This window comes from Protopterus annectens, chromosome 16.part0 (genome assembly GCF_019279795.1).
Source record: "Protopterus annectens isolate FY-2018-M chromosome 16.part0, PAN1.0, whole genome shotgun sequence".
In the NCBI taxonomy this organism is placed as follows: domain Eukaryota; kingdom Metazoa; phylum Chordata; order Ceratodontiformes; family Protopteridae; genus Protopterus; species Protopterus annectens.
This window is the reverse complement of record NC_056750.1, coordinates 132,708,001-132,724,906: the sequence shown is the minus strand read 5'-3', so window position 1 is coordinate 132,724,906 and position 16,906 is coordinate 132,708,001. Positions and strand designations below refer to the sequence as shown.

The 16,906-nt window shown below is 37.8% G+C and overlaps 1 protein-coding gene across 1 annotated transcript in view; it reads right to left on the bottom strand.

Annotated features, from left to right (window-relative positions):
- The window catches only part of LOC122790893 (immunoglobulin lambda-1 light chain-like), a 260,967-nt gene extending 244,272 nt beyond the window's left edge, over window positions 1-16,695 (bottom strand). The window contains exons 1-2 of the mRNA XM_044058567.1: window positions 16,529-16,695; window positions 15,665-16,036 (exon numbers count right to left, since the gene is read on the bottom strand). Of these exons, the coding sequence (XP_043914502.1) occupies window positions 15,665-16,036; window positions 16,529-16,571 (415 nt within the window). The 5' untranslated portion in view covers window positions 16,572-16,695. The remainder of the gene's footprint in view (window positions 1-15,664; window positions 16,037-16,528) is intronic.
- Between the last annotated feature and the right edge of the window lie 211 nt (window positions 16,696-16,906).

Here is a 16,906-nt window from a genome sequence, read left to right as displayed (position 1 = left end):
GAATGTGGGTGCTGGCAACCCCAGTAGTCATCACAGCTCCCATATCTGGCACAATGCTCAGCTCTACCAGAGGTTATCTGGTGGGATATCCTACAAGCCCATTTACTGGGTATTGCAGGGAATGCACTCAAACCATGGCCAATGATGCCCTTCAGAAATGCTGTACACCCATGGAGGAGAGTTATAATGAGGAACATGCTCTAACAAGAAATATCAGAGAGCATGTGTTTGGGCTGCTGAAGTCACAGTTCTGGTGCCTAGACACATGAGGGGTGTGCAGTACGATTCCAGTACTTGTGCTGAAACTTTTGCTGTCTGTACTATATTACACAATATTATCCTGAGAAAAACAGCTGCAACAGGGACACGAGGGAAGGAGTAAACTTTCCACCACTATTGGCAAGTTCACCACAGCCAAAAACACAGATGAGGACACAGAGGGGGGAACCACCAGCTGCTGTGGATGTAGGTAGATGTAGGTGTGCAGTAAATGCCCTCACGCTGGCCAAGAGGCAACAGATAGCACACATGTTGACCACTAAGGGGTACAACTGTCATCCTCTGGAGATGTATACAGTAAAATTGATGCCAGTCAATACTAACAACATTTACTTACCCATGTAATGGCTGTTAACTGCTAGCATCACACAGAGTCAGTCCTGCATTAAAACAGTTGTAATTGCAGCACTATTGACGTAAGTGTTGAACCTGAAACAGGAAAATAAAGGGGTAAGAGCACAAATAAACGGCAGATACTTGCATACTGTTACTTGCAAATGTATTTAAGAAGAAAGTGTTTCAGTTGCCCAGCAATGACATCAAATGTTACAGCACTTACTTATGTCAACAGATGTCTGCTACTTATCAGCTAATAGGCCTCATACATCAAAAATGTACATAATACAAAAAAATTCTCAAATCTCTAATTATCCCTACATTTTCACAACTGGAAATATAGGCCACACTGATGTATCAACGATTTTAAGGTATTACTCACAAGAGTAAAAAAGGCTATAAGAAAAGGGTAACATTTTCAAAACAGCATCACCAGCACATACATGTTAACCACTCAGTCAGCTATGCACCCTGTGCATTAGAAAAAATACATATGTATCTCTGACTCCAAAAGATAGAAACAAAGATGGTAAGGCTATCATCATTTGCACAGGCTTTTGGTTGGGGAGGAAGGAGGCCAAAGCTGACACAAAAGTAGTGAGTGTGTGTGCAAGTAAGAAAGATAGGCCTGCACAAATGTAGCTAATAATCAAATGACTGATGAGATAGAATGACCTTCAAGATTCATGAATAACTCATGTACCTGTTATGTGTGTTCCTGTAGAGGAACTTGATGTGAAATGTGTGCATGGGTGTCTTCATCATTACAGGCAAGCTCTGTGCTAGCACTACATCGTGGTATGTCAGACATGTGAACTATGCATGATAGAGACATCAGTTCATTGTCGTTGCCCCCGACCACAAAAACTGGCTCTGCTAGGAGTTGCACTAACATGTCCATGCCCATGGTCAAATGTGCTGGTGCTACTCGAATGTGAGCAATATCTGCTGGACGAGCTCTCCTCACAACTATGGCCAGGTCCAGAACCCTATGACCTACCACATCTAGGTGTGGACACTTCAACCACCAATGGAGCAGCTGAAGTAATGCCACTACAGGAGGGAGATCAGGCATGGCCACACTGGCTAATAGCAGATGATGTTGTTGATCTACAGCCATGTGAAAGTTGTTCCCCTCTCAGCAGACATTCCATCACAGTGACTACCTGTTCCATTGTGTCATTCATGTGATCCACTGAATTGGCCACAAAGTGGAGGCAGTCATGAATGTAAGCCTGTGCCACATCTAGAACCCTAAGCATGTCCTCGGAGGCCCTAGTGAAACATGCCTGTGTCTCCATGATGGCCCTAAACATACCTCGAGTGGCACGCAATGACACACCAGGATCAGGTGGAGGGTGGACAACAGACCTCCTCCAAGCACCTCTACCTACCCTCCTGCATGACACCTCACCCACAATTTGGCTATGGCCAGAGTTAACCAATACTGAAGCTGCAGTAACCACACTACCCTGATCAAGTGTGTCGCCCTCAACCTGTCCAATATCTGAGGGCTCAGTGGAATAGGTATGCGTAGGCATACTGACTGTATCTAAAGGAAATACAGGGGATGGGTGAGTCACATCCTCAGTGTCAGATTCAAACTCTGTACCTCCGTTTGGCTACCATCATAAGCAGAGCCTACTGATAGTCCAACATCAGGTGGAAGGTGTCCTACACTTCCACTGTCAGGATCACCTTTGATGATAAATAGCAAACACAGGAAATAAATTACCACTACACTAAATATAAAACCAATTTATATGAAAATAAAGTAACACTGGTCACACAGTTGCAGGCAGTACAGCAATACAGACACTCATTACATCCACCTCACACATGCAGATCATTTATATATCTAAAGAATGGTCATTAATAAGCAAATAAAGCTTTGCTTGCCATGTGCAGATGTCTCCATACTTTGTAGGGAGGATGGTACAGGAAGAAATGAAGCAAGGAAAGGACAGCAATTAGTGATCACAATGGGAATAATACAGGGGAACAATGAATACACAATCACCTATATGCCTTGTAAAAATTAGCTGAAACTGAAACTTGTCTAACAAGCCCACCCACACTCGTGTACCAAACAACTGTATTGTATAACTCTATTAACTTATCAATAGGTACATAAAAAATGAATTTCCCAGAAAGCATTAGTAAAATTATATATTTCAGTAAATAAGCAAATATAAAATTTGCCATATGTAAGCTTAGCTGGAAGCTGCTCCTAGGACACACTTGTCCTTCAAGCCACATCAGCATCGACATCAATTACATGGTGTGCAGTTTCTACTGAGCTGTCTGGATCTCTGACAGTTAATAGAAACTCTTCATTTGATGTCAGTGGGGGCTCTGTAGCAGCCCCCCCCATAGCCAGCTGTTCTTGGGCAACTACTGCTGTTCTCCTCCAGGCTGATGAAATCATAACATTGGGCTGATGACATACCTGATCATAATTCCTGTTGCAACCACCTACTAAATTGACATCATTCACTAACTGGTTCCAAATCTTCATTCTGGCAGCCATATTCCCATATCCTCTCTCAAGCAGAAAGGTTCCATGGTGCCTGAAAGTCTGAAGTATCACTTTATTTTTAGAGTCACTGAAAGGGGTTTATGTGGATTTGTAGGCTTGGGTGCCATAATCCTATGTGATGTAAAAAAGAAAGATAAAACACATAAAATCACATAACTAATTCTTGCTTATGTACACATCTGTCATCATTAAGCACTGCAAACACAATGTTTCATTTAGTAAAAAGTAAAGGTTATGTGGTTGTCCCACCTCCCCCTCACACACAAACTAAGGTTGTACAAATCAAGGAATACCACGTAAGTAGTGTATCATGTTTCCAACTTTAATACCAGGGTGCCTACACATTTTCAACAGAAAAGCACTTGAAACACATTCTTGTAACAGTCCCACCCCAAAATAACAAACAGATGAAAGTTTGTACAAGCCAAGGAATACCACAAAATTAATTGTATATATATATATATATATATATATATATATATATATATATATATATGCTTTCCACACAATTATCAGAATGTGTACACATTTATAACAGAAAAGTCAATTTATGATTAGCAGTCACGTCTCACTGTGTCGACCACTGCCCTGGAGGTGGCCCTAGGCAAGCTCAGAAACATGCCACCTGAGTGAATGACAAGTAAAATACATTTCTCTCAAACAGCATAGAATATTGTTAAATGCAAAACTTTTAAAAATAATACTTGTGATGAAAGTTTATAATGTGTCTATCTGCAAACTGTAAATGCCTGTTAAAACTGCCTATGCCATCAGCGAAGTATAAAAAGTGCATACAGATAAAATTTCCATTTCCCCTGGATATTTTAATAGATTTGTAAAATTTTACAAAATCTAGAATGTACTTGAATAATACAAGCATACCTCATCCAAATTCAAAGTCCTCTCTTCAAATAAATCACCTTCAAAGAAATACCAAACTTCTGTTTTGTCCAAATGCATAAGTCTCCTCACCTTCAAGGTCCCTAACTACATGGTTACCTTTTATAGTGTAGTTTCAGCCCTCTGAGCATGGTGAAGATGCAAATGAAGTGTGAACTCATTAGAACTGCTGAATACCAAACTTTTGATTTTGTGTAGCAGATATAAACATAGGCTCTGCACCACTGCCAGTTGCAAATGGCTTGAAATGTGTATGATTAGTGCACGAGAGAAGGAAAACACAACAGCAATTCAGACAAACTTCTCTGCAGTGGGTGTGTCACTGAGGATACACTTCTAAAGTGTGGAACTAACTTCAGCAAGCCTTTACATTAAACAGTACAACACACATTTATCAGTTTTTGTTCAATAATAGATTAACTCTCCTGCCTGTGCTGAAAAATGTTTTTCACTGTCATGTATTTTTATCATACAGTTAAAGCAGAATGATACACAAAGCTGCACCTTAGACTGCATGTTTGCGACTACAGCAGAAATAAGGGAAGAATGAAAACAATACAAAGAGAAGAGAGGAGAGAGCTGCATTTGTGCAAACATGTTCATAAACGGTTGTGTGATCACTCATTGCATTAAACATGTACGTCAAATGTACATTCAAATGAGAATGTACAAGTATATATCTTTTTATTACTGTACAGCAAATGTGAATTACTAGCATGCACATGATTTGATTGCTTCTGCAAAGTTGTCTGTGGCAAACAGAGATAACACACTCCTACTATATTTTGTAAGTTCATTAGTCTGCTAATTCAAATAACATGTATAATCCTTTAACATGTGTTAAACTGTTTTTATTTTTTTCTGTTATTAATACTTGCACAATGTGTGGCTAATTGCACACATGGTGAAATGCATAAATATATAAAAATGAATGTCAGTTGCCTTAGGAAGCGCAATAATGCTTAGCAGCATTGTGCGGTAGTCAGCACCATGGATAATAATGATAGCAAAAGCTATACCTGTGAGCCAACTGTGTGTAGCACACCTTGTAAAGACACTGATGTACATGGTACATAAGATAGGTAGACCGCGGTTTGAGTTTCATGTTATTTTTTTACTGATAAATGATCATAAACATTCTTTACAAAAATTATGTATATTATCTTTTGCCTGTAATATTTGCACATTGCTTACCTGTGCACAAACAGGGTTCACTGCTACAGACAAAAAAGAAACACTATTACTTGCAAAAAGTAAATATTGTTACATGTTTCACCTTCCTTTGCACAAACATGCTAAGTGGTGTTGTGCATCAGTCAGCACTCTAGGATAATAATGACAGCATAAATGACACCTGCAGCCAAAAAAGAAACACTGTAATTTGCTAAAATGAAACATTGTTACTTGTTTTGCCTTCCGGTGCTCAAACATGATAAGTGGCATTGAGCGGTGGTCACCACTCCGGACAGCATTGAGTTTAAAAATATATACCTAATGTATAGCTTTCCCCTGTGGCACCAGGTGTAGGTTCATGGCCCCAACATGGGTAAGCCAGAGTTACTTGTTTCACCTTCCTTTGCACAAACATGCTAAGTGGTGTTGCACATCAGTCAGTACTCCAGGATAATAATTGCAGCATAAATGACAACTGCAGCCAAAAAAGAAATAGTGCAACTTGCTAAAATGAAACATTATTACTTGCTTTGCCTTCCAGCGCAGAAACATGATAAGCGGCATTGAGCAGCTGTCAGCACTCTGGACAGTACTGAGTTTAAAAAATACACCTGCTGTGTAGCTTTCCCTGTGGCAGCAGGTATAGGTTTATGGCCACAATACAGACAAGCCAGTGTTCTAGTGCAGCACACTCCAATTTTTTTAAATGGTGTTTCACTGTAATTTATTTCAAAAATAACAATATAAAGATAATTATATATAACAATAACTATATATAGCAGTTGATATCACATGAATTATATGTGTAACTTGGGGTATCCTGACAATTATGTTTCTGTAATTAAAATGTATCTTTCTGCTCTAGGATGGACTTCATACTTTACTAATAGTCGCCTACAGAACTCACATATAACACAAGCACAGCTGTAAAACAGAATGTATTTTGTGGTCTGACCCAGAACTCAGAAATCTACTCTGAAAATAATACAAGTAGTACAAGTATATACATTACCAGAATATTCTCACACATTACTCCTGCATCACACCTGAGAATGCATATGCCAGTATCATGTCAGGTCACACACATACATGGTTAACTAAAGTGTTTAATTTGTCTATATAATTAATTACCAGGTTTGACAAACTCTTCTTCTGTTAAATACAAACACGATGGCAAAACGGAGAAAGAAGAAACTAGTAAAAACTGTATTCCCCGTCTGTACAGAGTCCAATAAAGGCAATCCCACCAGCGTAGCAGTAAATCACAATGTCAAATTACACTCTTCAGTCCAAAAGTACAAACACCAAGTTTATTAACAAAGTGCAGTGATTCCATTAAGCGCTTTCATTTCCAAACATACGGAAACTTCCTCAGAATAACACTGCCATAAAAAAACAGCCCACACATATATATATATATATATATATATATATATATATATATATATATATATATATATATATCAAAAGTTAATTGATTAATTAATTAATTAATTAATTAATTAAAACAAGGTATATAAATTTAAAGGTCCATACTTGAAAAAACTTTTTGGTTGTTCAGTTTATATGTAATATTGAATAATAATAATATATATTAATAGTGAAATAGTGTTTAAATAAAAACAACATTGGACCCATATGAAACACAATAAAACCATGTAAAAAAAGAAACATGTATATGAAAAAGCAGATATAAAACGTTAATATCTACTTTCAGCTTGTATCTATTGTAAAAAAAAATGAATGAATGAAATGTGTATTGTATATTATATATATTAAAAATGAATAAATAACTGAAGTCCACTAAATATTTATATTTATATTAAACAATAGGTTATGATATTATGATTATTTATTGCATATTACATATTATGATACTATACAACTTTATACTATACACTATATATTTATATTACACATTACTGATTTATACAACCTGATTATTTCAAAATAAGATTACGATACAATTTTGACTTTTGAACACAATTTTAATCTTGAATATTCATATTTTTAAGTTGAACTATCTCAGCTAGTGATATTAATAAATTATCATTAGTGATTTTGAATTTACTTGAATTGTTATGAATATATTTAGTGGACTTCAGTTATTTATTCATTTTTAATATATATAATATACAATACACATTTCATTCATTCACTTTTTTTACAATAGATACAAGCTGAAAGTAGATATTAACGTTTTTATATCTGCTTTTTCATATACATGTTTCTTTTTTTACATGGTTTTATTGTGTTTCATATGGGTCCAATGTTGTTTTTATTTAAACACTATTTCACTATTAATATATATTATTATTATTCAATATTACATATAAACTGAACAACCAAAAAGTTTTTTCAAGTATGGACCTTTAAATTTATATACCTAGTTTTAATTAATTAATTAATTAATTAATCAATTAACTTTTGATATATATATATATGTGGGCTGTTTTTATGGCAGTGTTATTCTGAGGAAGTTTCTGTATGTTTGGAAATGAAAGCGCTTAATGGAATCACTGCACTTTGTTAATAAACTTGGTGTTTGTACTTTTGGACTGAAGAGTCTAATTTGACATTGTGATTTACTGCTACGCTGGTGGGATTGCCTTTATTGGACTCTGTACAGACGGGGAATACAGTTTTTACTAAACTCTTCTTCTGTGGCAATGAGGAAAAAACAAAACACCTATGCAGAAGTATATGTATTCTCTATTTTACATAGGTTTAAATCATTTAAATCCCACATTGTATAAATTACTTTCATCAGTGTGTAAGGCCCCACAAAATATGTGTCAAGTCATAAAATGTACCCCCTCCCCAATTCACGTCTTAAAAGTCAAGTCATTTAACATATCAGTCTGAACCACTGGACAAACCTTTGTCAGGTATAGCAGCAGACAAGCCATAAATTAATGCCAACTGTCACATTACCCTTTCTATTTCATGAACTGTCTTCCTCTCTGTTTTTTCTCCAAGCACCATTGTGCAAATGTGGTTGGCATGGTTGTGTGGGTTTACACACTGGCTGCATACATCTCAACCTCTTAGAGCAGGATATCTGGACAAAGGCACAAATAATGGAGGGACAAAGGCCCCAAAATAGGGACACTTTTTAAATACTGCTCTTACAAACTTAGAATGTTGATAGAATAGCAGGTTTTGCATTAGCATGGATTTTCTGAGGGATATGAAGTTTATAACTCAAATGTGTGCCATTATTTTTTTACTTCAGTCCTTAATGATTTGCCAGAAAACCACAGTTTTATGAACAACAGACCAAAGATATGAAGCAAAAATCTGGAGATTCTGTGAAAACATGGACAGCTGAGAAGTATGCCATAAAATACAATATCACAAATTGGTGGGAAAACACTTTAACTGTTGTTGGATAACTTGGCAGACATGACAGGAGTTAGGAAGGATGGTGCCTGATTCAGGACTCAAAAATGGGGTGTAGAGGAGTCAAGAATATTCACTGCACTCCTCATAAAGTGCCACAGCCATAGACTGATGCAGGGGGACTACTCCAGGTCTCAATATAAGTCTAAGGCTTGGGATAGTCTAGCCACAGTTGTCTCTACTGCGACTGACATTCCACGCACTGGGAGGCAATGTAGCATTATAAAGACCTGAAATGGTGCAAGCAGGTACAATTCAACCAGTGGCTGGATAAGTTTATGACTGTTGACATTACACAGTTGTGTACGTATACAGATAAAGCAACATTAACTTACATAGAAAGCTGTAGATAGCCAAGACTGGTATGCATAATACTTTCATGTCTCTTTATCTCTCCTTTATTTTTCAGCTGTTTGGGAGATTTTAGTGAACAGGGAGGCACATGTTGAATACTTAGAAAAACTCAGAGAAGCAAGGGGTATGTATGCAGCACAAATGAACATTATTTTATTAAAATTATCGCTCTTCCATCCATTATTAGCAAAATAAGCATGTATATCTTAACTGTAAAAGTCAGCATGCATGCTTTACTCTGTAGTTCACAGTAATTGTAGGAAGCAAGTATAACAGTGTATAAAGATTTGGTGTGTTCAATTCCCTTAGTAATCAATACACTCTAGTTATAAAAATATCATTGTTTTATATTAATTTCAACAAAATTGACATGACTGTTATACTGTTAACTTAACCTGTATTATCATTAAATGTATATATGTTATATATGCATACCACAAGGACTATTTTTTAAAAGTCACAATCCTATTTTTGATTTTGAAAGATCTATAACTAATATAATAGTAAAAATATATTTAATTATAATAAAAAAATGTATGTCACATATAATGGTTCTAATAATTTTTTCTCACCCCACCTCTTACCTTTTTCTCTCTTTTTATATCTGTGATTATACCATTCTGATGTCATACTTTTCTGCCAACAAACAAAATGCTTTTCAGCACAGGGAGGTAGGCCAACCACTGTGGCTCAGCCTGCCAACCCTCCACCATCTGCCACAGCAACACCTAGCACATCTGGGATGCAACCTGACAGTACTGCCTCTGCAGTCCCTGAACTACCTGGGCCATCAACATCAACTATCATTGCCACAGCAGCTGGTGCATTGGTACCCTCTGGGAGTATTAGTGGAGGTGGGTTATATATCACCCGCCAGGAGCTACCAGGGCTGGTGTATGAGATCTTAGAAAGTAGCATTGGTGCATGCCTCAGCTGTCTGGAGAAGTTGATTGTGGAAATGCAGAAAAAAAAACAAATGTCAAGCAACCTAACAGGAAGCTGAGGAAGAGGATAGTGATGACAGTTCTGAGTATGAGGATTAGATTCACCGTCCCCATGCTTGACGGGCATGTGCCACCAATGTCCCCTACCTATCCCCATCCATGGTGTCCCCTAACCTTTTGTGACCATCACTATCCCTGTGTCTGTCTTTTTTGTCTCTTTGTCTGCATCTACTTCCTAAACTACCCAACTACCTGACCCTGGCATTCCTACATCACTTCCCCAACATTCTGGGCACCTGTCCTACAAAACATATTCTTTCCTATACATAGCTCTCCACTTTGCATATGTGTCTTCTCTACACATTTGATTCAGTCCAGTTAGCTATACAATATGAATCCATTGCTGTCACTCATCTGTGTTGTGGTGACAGTCCAAATTCATCCAATTTTCTATTCACTTTCACATTACACCATTAAAGAAGCAGATAGTTATAGTTATTTTCTAATTTCCTCCTGCAAATTCCTGTATTGCTTCCCCTTTGTTCTTCCCTCCATTTTAACACTTTCCTATCCACCCCATTTTCATTCCATTAATCTGGTTAAAAACAGAATCACACATCACACACATGGCAGAAATGCCCCTAATAAAACTCTTCACTTTCTATCCTCTGCATTTGCATGTAGTTTGGCATTGTGCCCCAATGGTGAGTGACGGTGAATAGCTCTTCATGTCCTATGGCAATAACTGTTGAGTTTTTGCCATCAGCTGCATTAGTCTGGTTATTCTCATGCAATGCCATGTAAACTTGCTATGCTAAAGGAACACAGAGTTAAAGTAAAGATAGCAGTTTGAATAATTTACTCTGACAGTTACTTAGACTATTGAATTTAGAAAATATAAATCCATATGTGGAGTATTTACATGGATCACTTGACTGATGTTTATTTGTAAACAGTACTTCACTGTAGTCATTGCTTCTCACATTTGCAGGAGTTGTCACAATTACTTATATAATGGCATCCTGACACCATCTGTAAAAAAAAATAATTGAGCTGGATTCAAACACTGTGTTATTTGTGCTCTGAACATGAGCTCAGTGCTCTCACAGCTACTCCCACAGGGACAGCTAGGCAGTAGGTGTAGTTTTCTACACTCAGTACTGTCCAAATTGCTGATGGCCATGCCTTGGCATTTACCCTGTTTATGCGAAGGAAGGCAAACCAATAGAAATACTACTGTTTTCCCACTTAAGCAGAGAACCATGTTTGCTCATTGCTTAACTATACATAACAGGGGAAAGCAATAACAACAGTTCTTAATGTTATACAAGTCATGACACAACATTTACAGTATAAACTACAGTATGAACACCATAGTATCTGTTAGATATTTCTCCCACAGCATATATGCATAACTACTTCTCAAATTCAAGTTGTAGTCATTAAATGTGAATCTTGCATTCACAAGCACTTTGTCATCATTCGTGCAAATTAGACTCTTGGCGATGCACCATGTAGTTTGTCATGCTCTACTATGTTTATTGCCCAGTTATTCTTCATTTCATCCAACAGCAATTAAAAATACAAAAAAGGGAATGTACTTGTTAGAGGCTGAACACATAGTTACTCAGACTCATGTGTGCCCTACACTCATTCACTTGAAAACGAATATGTAAGTAACAGGTCTAATGTCAACTACCATACAGAAATAAAGGGCACAACTGCATTATCACATTTGCTAAAGCTTTACACTGACACTAGACACTGAGATTATCCGATGCACAACTTTTTTAGAATATAGCTAGGTAGCAGTTTAGGGATGATAGTGATGTACCATGTGGCTGGACAATGTTTAATGCTGCTGCAAGTTTGCTTTTCAACCACACCTCTCTATGGTGAAGTAGTGGTACGGGCTTACGGTTTCAGTTTTGTAGCTCGTGGGGAAATGTCTTGCGACCTAAATGCCAGAACTCATTTACAAAATATGTGTGTGTGTATATGTGTGTGTGTGTGTGTGTGTGTGTGTGTGTGTGTGTGTGTGAGTGTGTTATATAAGTAACTTATTGAGAAACAGGTTCATGTATGTCTCAGTTCTGCAGTATGGATTCATGTTAACTTATTGCTTGCATATAGGTTAAGAAGCTGTATTTTAAAGTATTTGTGCACATTGCAAGCACAAAAGCAAATCCAAAGTCCGCACTTTGCACACCAGTCTCATAACAGTAAATGTTACCTGCAACATAAAATGATTATGTCAACCTATATAAAGACCACTATGGTAAGGCTCAAATGTTGACTACTGTGTTCCTTAGCTTGAATAATTAGCTAGGTAGGGGTTCAAATTGCACAGCAGACAAATCATGTATGCTTGTGTGTGTAACTGTGTTTGTGCATGTTCAGAAGAGCATGAGTCTGTCCTACTGTCATCACTCAAGTCTCATGGAGAACAAAATTTTACAGATGTACATGACTACACAGCAATTCATAAAGCCCTCTCAACATCTTCCTCACAACATACAATGATTATGAGATCTGCTATAAAGTTTCTGTGACATTATAAAAGCCAGACTTGTGCTGTGGTGTTTGCATTAAATATTGTGTTCTGAAGCTTATGTAACTAGTTAGATACAGGCTCTAATATTACTGTGGTGTGTTTGTATGTATGTGCATAGTTAGAAGAGCATAAGTCTGTGTCCTACTGACATCACTCCAGTCTCATTAAGGAAAAGAGTTTTACAGTCACACATTACTGCACAGCAAGTTCATACAGCCCTCACAACATCTTCTTCGCAACATACAATCATGATGTCATCTGCTATAAAGTTTTTTGTGACAGTATAAAAGTCAGATTTGTACTGTGGCACTTGTGTTAAGTATTATATCTTGTAAATAGCTAGGTAGTGGTTCTAATTTCTCTGTGGTCAGTGTGTATGTGTGTGTGTGTGTGTGTGTGTGTGTGTGTGTGTGTGTGTGTGTGTGTGTGTGTGTGTGTGTGTGCGCATGTGCGTGTGTCTGTTTGTGTTCAGTTAGGTCTCATTCTGGAGACTACTGTGGAACAGCATGTGAGACACTCCCACTACCATCTTCTCCCCAGACACTGATGATGTCAACTGCTATAAAGTGTTGTCTGACACTATGAAAGTCAGACTTTTGCTGTGGCACTTGCATTAAGTACTGTGTTCTGTAGATAGCTAGGTAGGGGTTCTTGTCACACTGTGGTCAATTTGTGTGTGTTCCGTTAGCTCTCATTCTGAAGACCATTTTAGAACAGTATATGAGACACTACTACTTCCATTTTCTTCTCATCAGATACTGATGATGTCACCTGCTTAAAGTGTTGTATCACAATATGAAAGTCAGACTTGTGCTGTGATGCTTGTGTTAAATACTGTGCACTGTAGCTAGTGTAAATAGCTCGGAAGGGGTTCTAATCTTACTGCGGGCAACTTGTGTATGTATGTTCATTCTGTCAGTCCAGGGCAATTTTAAAGCTGCATGTGAGATTACAGCTATGTCATGTATCCCTGTCCACTTCTTGTTATAAACATACACTTATGATGTTTCCCTCAAAAGTTCACTCTGATAATATTACACTCAGATGTCTGTGTTGGTACGAGTGTTAATTACTGTGTTGTGTACTTATGTAGGTATATAGTTTGTGGTTATAATCTCAAAGCAGACTGTGTGGGTTCATTCAAATATGAGTGGGTAGACGATTTTACACCAAGATGTGAACCCACAACTATGTGGCAAACTCCTCCCAACATCTTCTCAGCATACAATGATGCTGTAATCCTCTATAAAGTACGCTGGGACAATATAAAGTTATACATCTGTGGCGGTGCTGCTATTGCACCACATGGAATCCAGTTTGTATACCTACACAGGCCTAATGTTCAAATCTGACCTCATTCAACTGCTGTGTGTGTGATTGGTGATATACTGATGCCAGGACATGATGTTTTGAATCTCTTGTCATTTGAATCCCACTCAGGAGAACCTTTAATATAGCCCCATGAATCCAAGATACCCCAATTCCCTCTGCCAACATGACAAGCTTCCTGCAGAACCATGGGTGATGTCATCTCACAGATGCATACATACATCGTGAAACACAGCCCTTCCAGGATCCTCTGCAAGCCATCTGCAGACCATCAGATGTGTAATTCTGTCATGGGGTGGTGCACAGGCCACATGTGGACAGATGCATATGTAATAGAATCCCACACATATGCACATAACCCTATCTACCATCATATAGATATGGCAATTTTGGTTTACATGCTATATTAATGGCAAACATTTTATGTGATGTTGGCTGTCAGCCTAGTAATCTCTTATGATCCTATGAAGATTGCATGTGTCAATATTATAATTACAATTACATACCGGTGAACCGTACAGATTTTTGCAAAATGTCCAGCTTTTTTACTCATATGTTTTGCTTGTTCCTCATAAAATTTGTGGTTTTCTGGAAAATTACTGAGGATTGAAGTTATTAAATAATGGCATGCATTTGAGTTTCAGACTTCATACCTTCAGAAAATGCATGCCATCACAAATTATGTTATTGTAGCAACTTTCTAAGTTTATAACTGCAATATTTAAATCTGACCCTATTAGGGTTGCCACCTTTTCAAAGGCTCCACATTGGACATTTTTTGTAGAAATGTGGGATTTTGCAGGAGAAAACAGACCCCACAGCCAGTGCAAAGTACAAAACTTCATTTTTTTGCCAAAATAAAAGCTTATTCTTGCAGCATTTAATTACTTATGCTATTTCACATAACATTCAGGTGGTTTCAGATACAAAACAACTGTTTAATGCAACTATTAAATACAGCATAAGAAATATATTTTGTTCTAAAATCTCAGGACATTTGTCATTTTTATTTTTTTCCTCGCAGGACAGAACTACCCATAGAGGGACAGTCCTCCCTAAAGAGGGACATGTGGTAACCCTAGTCCCTATTTTTGGGCCTTTGTTCCGCCATTATTTTAGGGTTTGCCCAGATTTATTGTGTTAAGACGTTGAGAGGTATATTACAATAGCATTCCAGTGTCAGTAAATATGTAGGGGTATACAGTACAGCCAGTGCTTGTGAGTGGGGTACAGGATTACAGACTAAAAGATGTAGGAATTAATTATTCTGGGAATGAGAGATTTGGTTACCAGTCTGCCTTCAGTCATACCTCTCAACCTCTTAGAGCAAGAAATCTGGACAAAGCCATACATAAAAGTGGGTCTGGACTAAGACCCAAAAATAGGAACATTTTTTAAATATTTATCTTGCAAACTTAGAAAGTTGATAGAATAACACGTTTTGCATTAGCATGTATGAAATCGGAAACTAAAATCTCTATCATTATGAAGACTAGTGAAAGGAATTGAAGAGTTATGCTGCTCACAGCATATCATCCACATTGAATGTTGCAGTCCCTCACTCGATTGAGGTAATTCTACTCACCATGCCTTTGCTAAACAATCTATAATTTATATTAATATTTTTGTGAATGTTAATAGTTATCTGTTCCTGGGAATTCGTGAGAGTTCGTTCAGCACACATTACGTAGCAAACCCGGTAACTTAACTTGGAGTGGAACATACAAAGACTCCATGAACTCTAAGAATCACATCCCCATACCGAACATATGGTAATCACCCGGTAATCACACCTGTTACTCTTTGCTGCCAGCCTGTCTGCTAGTCCTACGCGTTTCTCATATGGCTACTTACCGGTGACATGGAGCCACGTCCCGTTTCCTCGGATAAATCCCCGGGAGCTCGCAAACCAAACGGCACAGAAGTACTTAGCCTCGTCTTCCTTCATGGCATTGCGGATGGTCAGGAAGTAGGTGATGTTACCCTTCGAGGCTTCCCGGGAAGGCTTGAAACGGTCTCTTTCAATATGATCTCCGTAAGTAATATTGAGATCGCTTCTTAAGAAAACGACATACTGCAGCATCTTCCCCGGTTCTACCTGTCGGTACCAACCCATGCTTTTCGCCTCGTTGTCACCATGTTGAGGGCAGGAGAGCGTCACCGTCGCTCCCGGCGCCACCGTTACAGCAGGTGGACTTTGTGTGAACGTAATAGCACCCCAGGTACCTAGGAAAATATGAAAAATGATTAATCTCCTACTACTCTGTGACTATTTCCTACCATTAAAAATAGTAAGAACGAGGTAAAAGACACTCAACGTCCTGGCCAAAAAGATCTAGGCAAAGCCTAAAATAATGGGGGTGGTAATTAAACATCCCAAAATATTGTCGTATAAACTTAGAAAGTTGCAAGAATAACAGGATTTTTGTTGACATGAAATACGAACCGCAAATGTACATCGTTATTTAGAGACTTCAGTGGTCAGGGATTTGCCAGAAAACCACACATTTTATGAGGAACAGACCAAAGACGTGAGGCAAAATCTGGACAGTTTATGAAAATCTGGACAGTTGAGAGCTACAAATAACTCAAGCGGCATTTATAAATAAGAAACAACGCTTTAGTTGATATTCCTATCTGTCATCTTACGTTAATGCAAGTAATGCTAGCTCAGGAGGAAATTACAATACACAATAAATGTGCAGGATGACTACTTACATGAACGAAACATGAGAAACAGAAATCCCAGCACATAAACCATTGTAGAGACGATGGTCGTTCATCCAAAGGCGTACTCTTATCAGTCAGGATGCAAATGGGCCTCCACCAAATTAGTCTGAACCAACTAGCTTTGGATGAGTCATACAACACCTTCACCGCATAGAGGAAGCTTCCAAAAATCGTGTTGCATCAGAAGGCAAAAGTTCAACTCGGACAACCCCCCTCCCCAACTGTTATAGACGATTGTGTCATTTTTATCACTTTACTAATATTGCCCTGCGTAAGGGCGCGACGGTTATTTAATTTTAACAAAAAGTTTAGTGAGGACAAATATCGGAACTTTTAACACTACACAATGACTCTAACAATAATGTA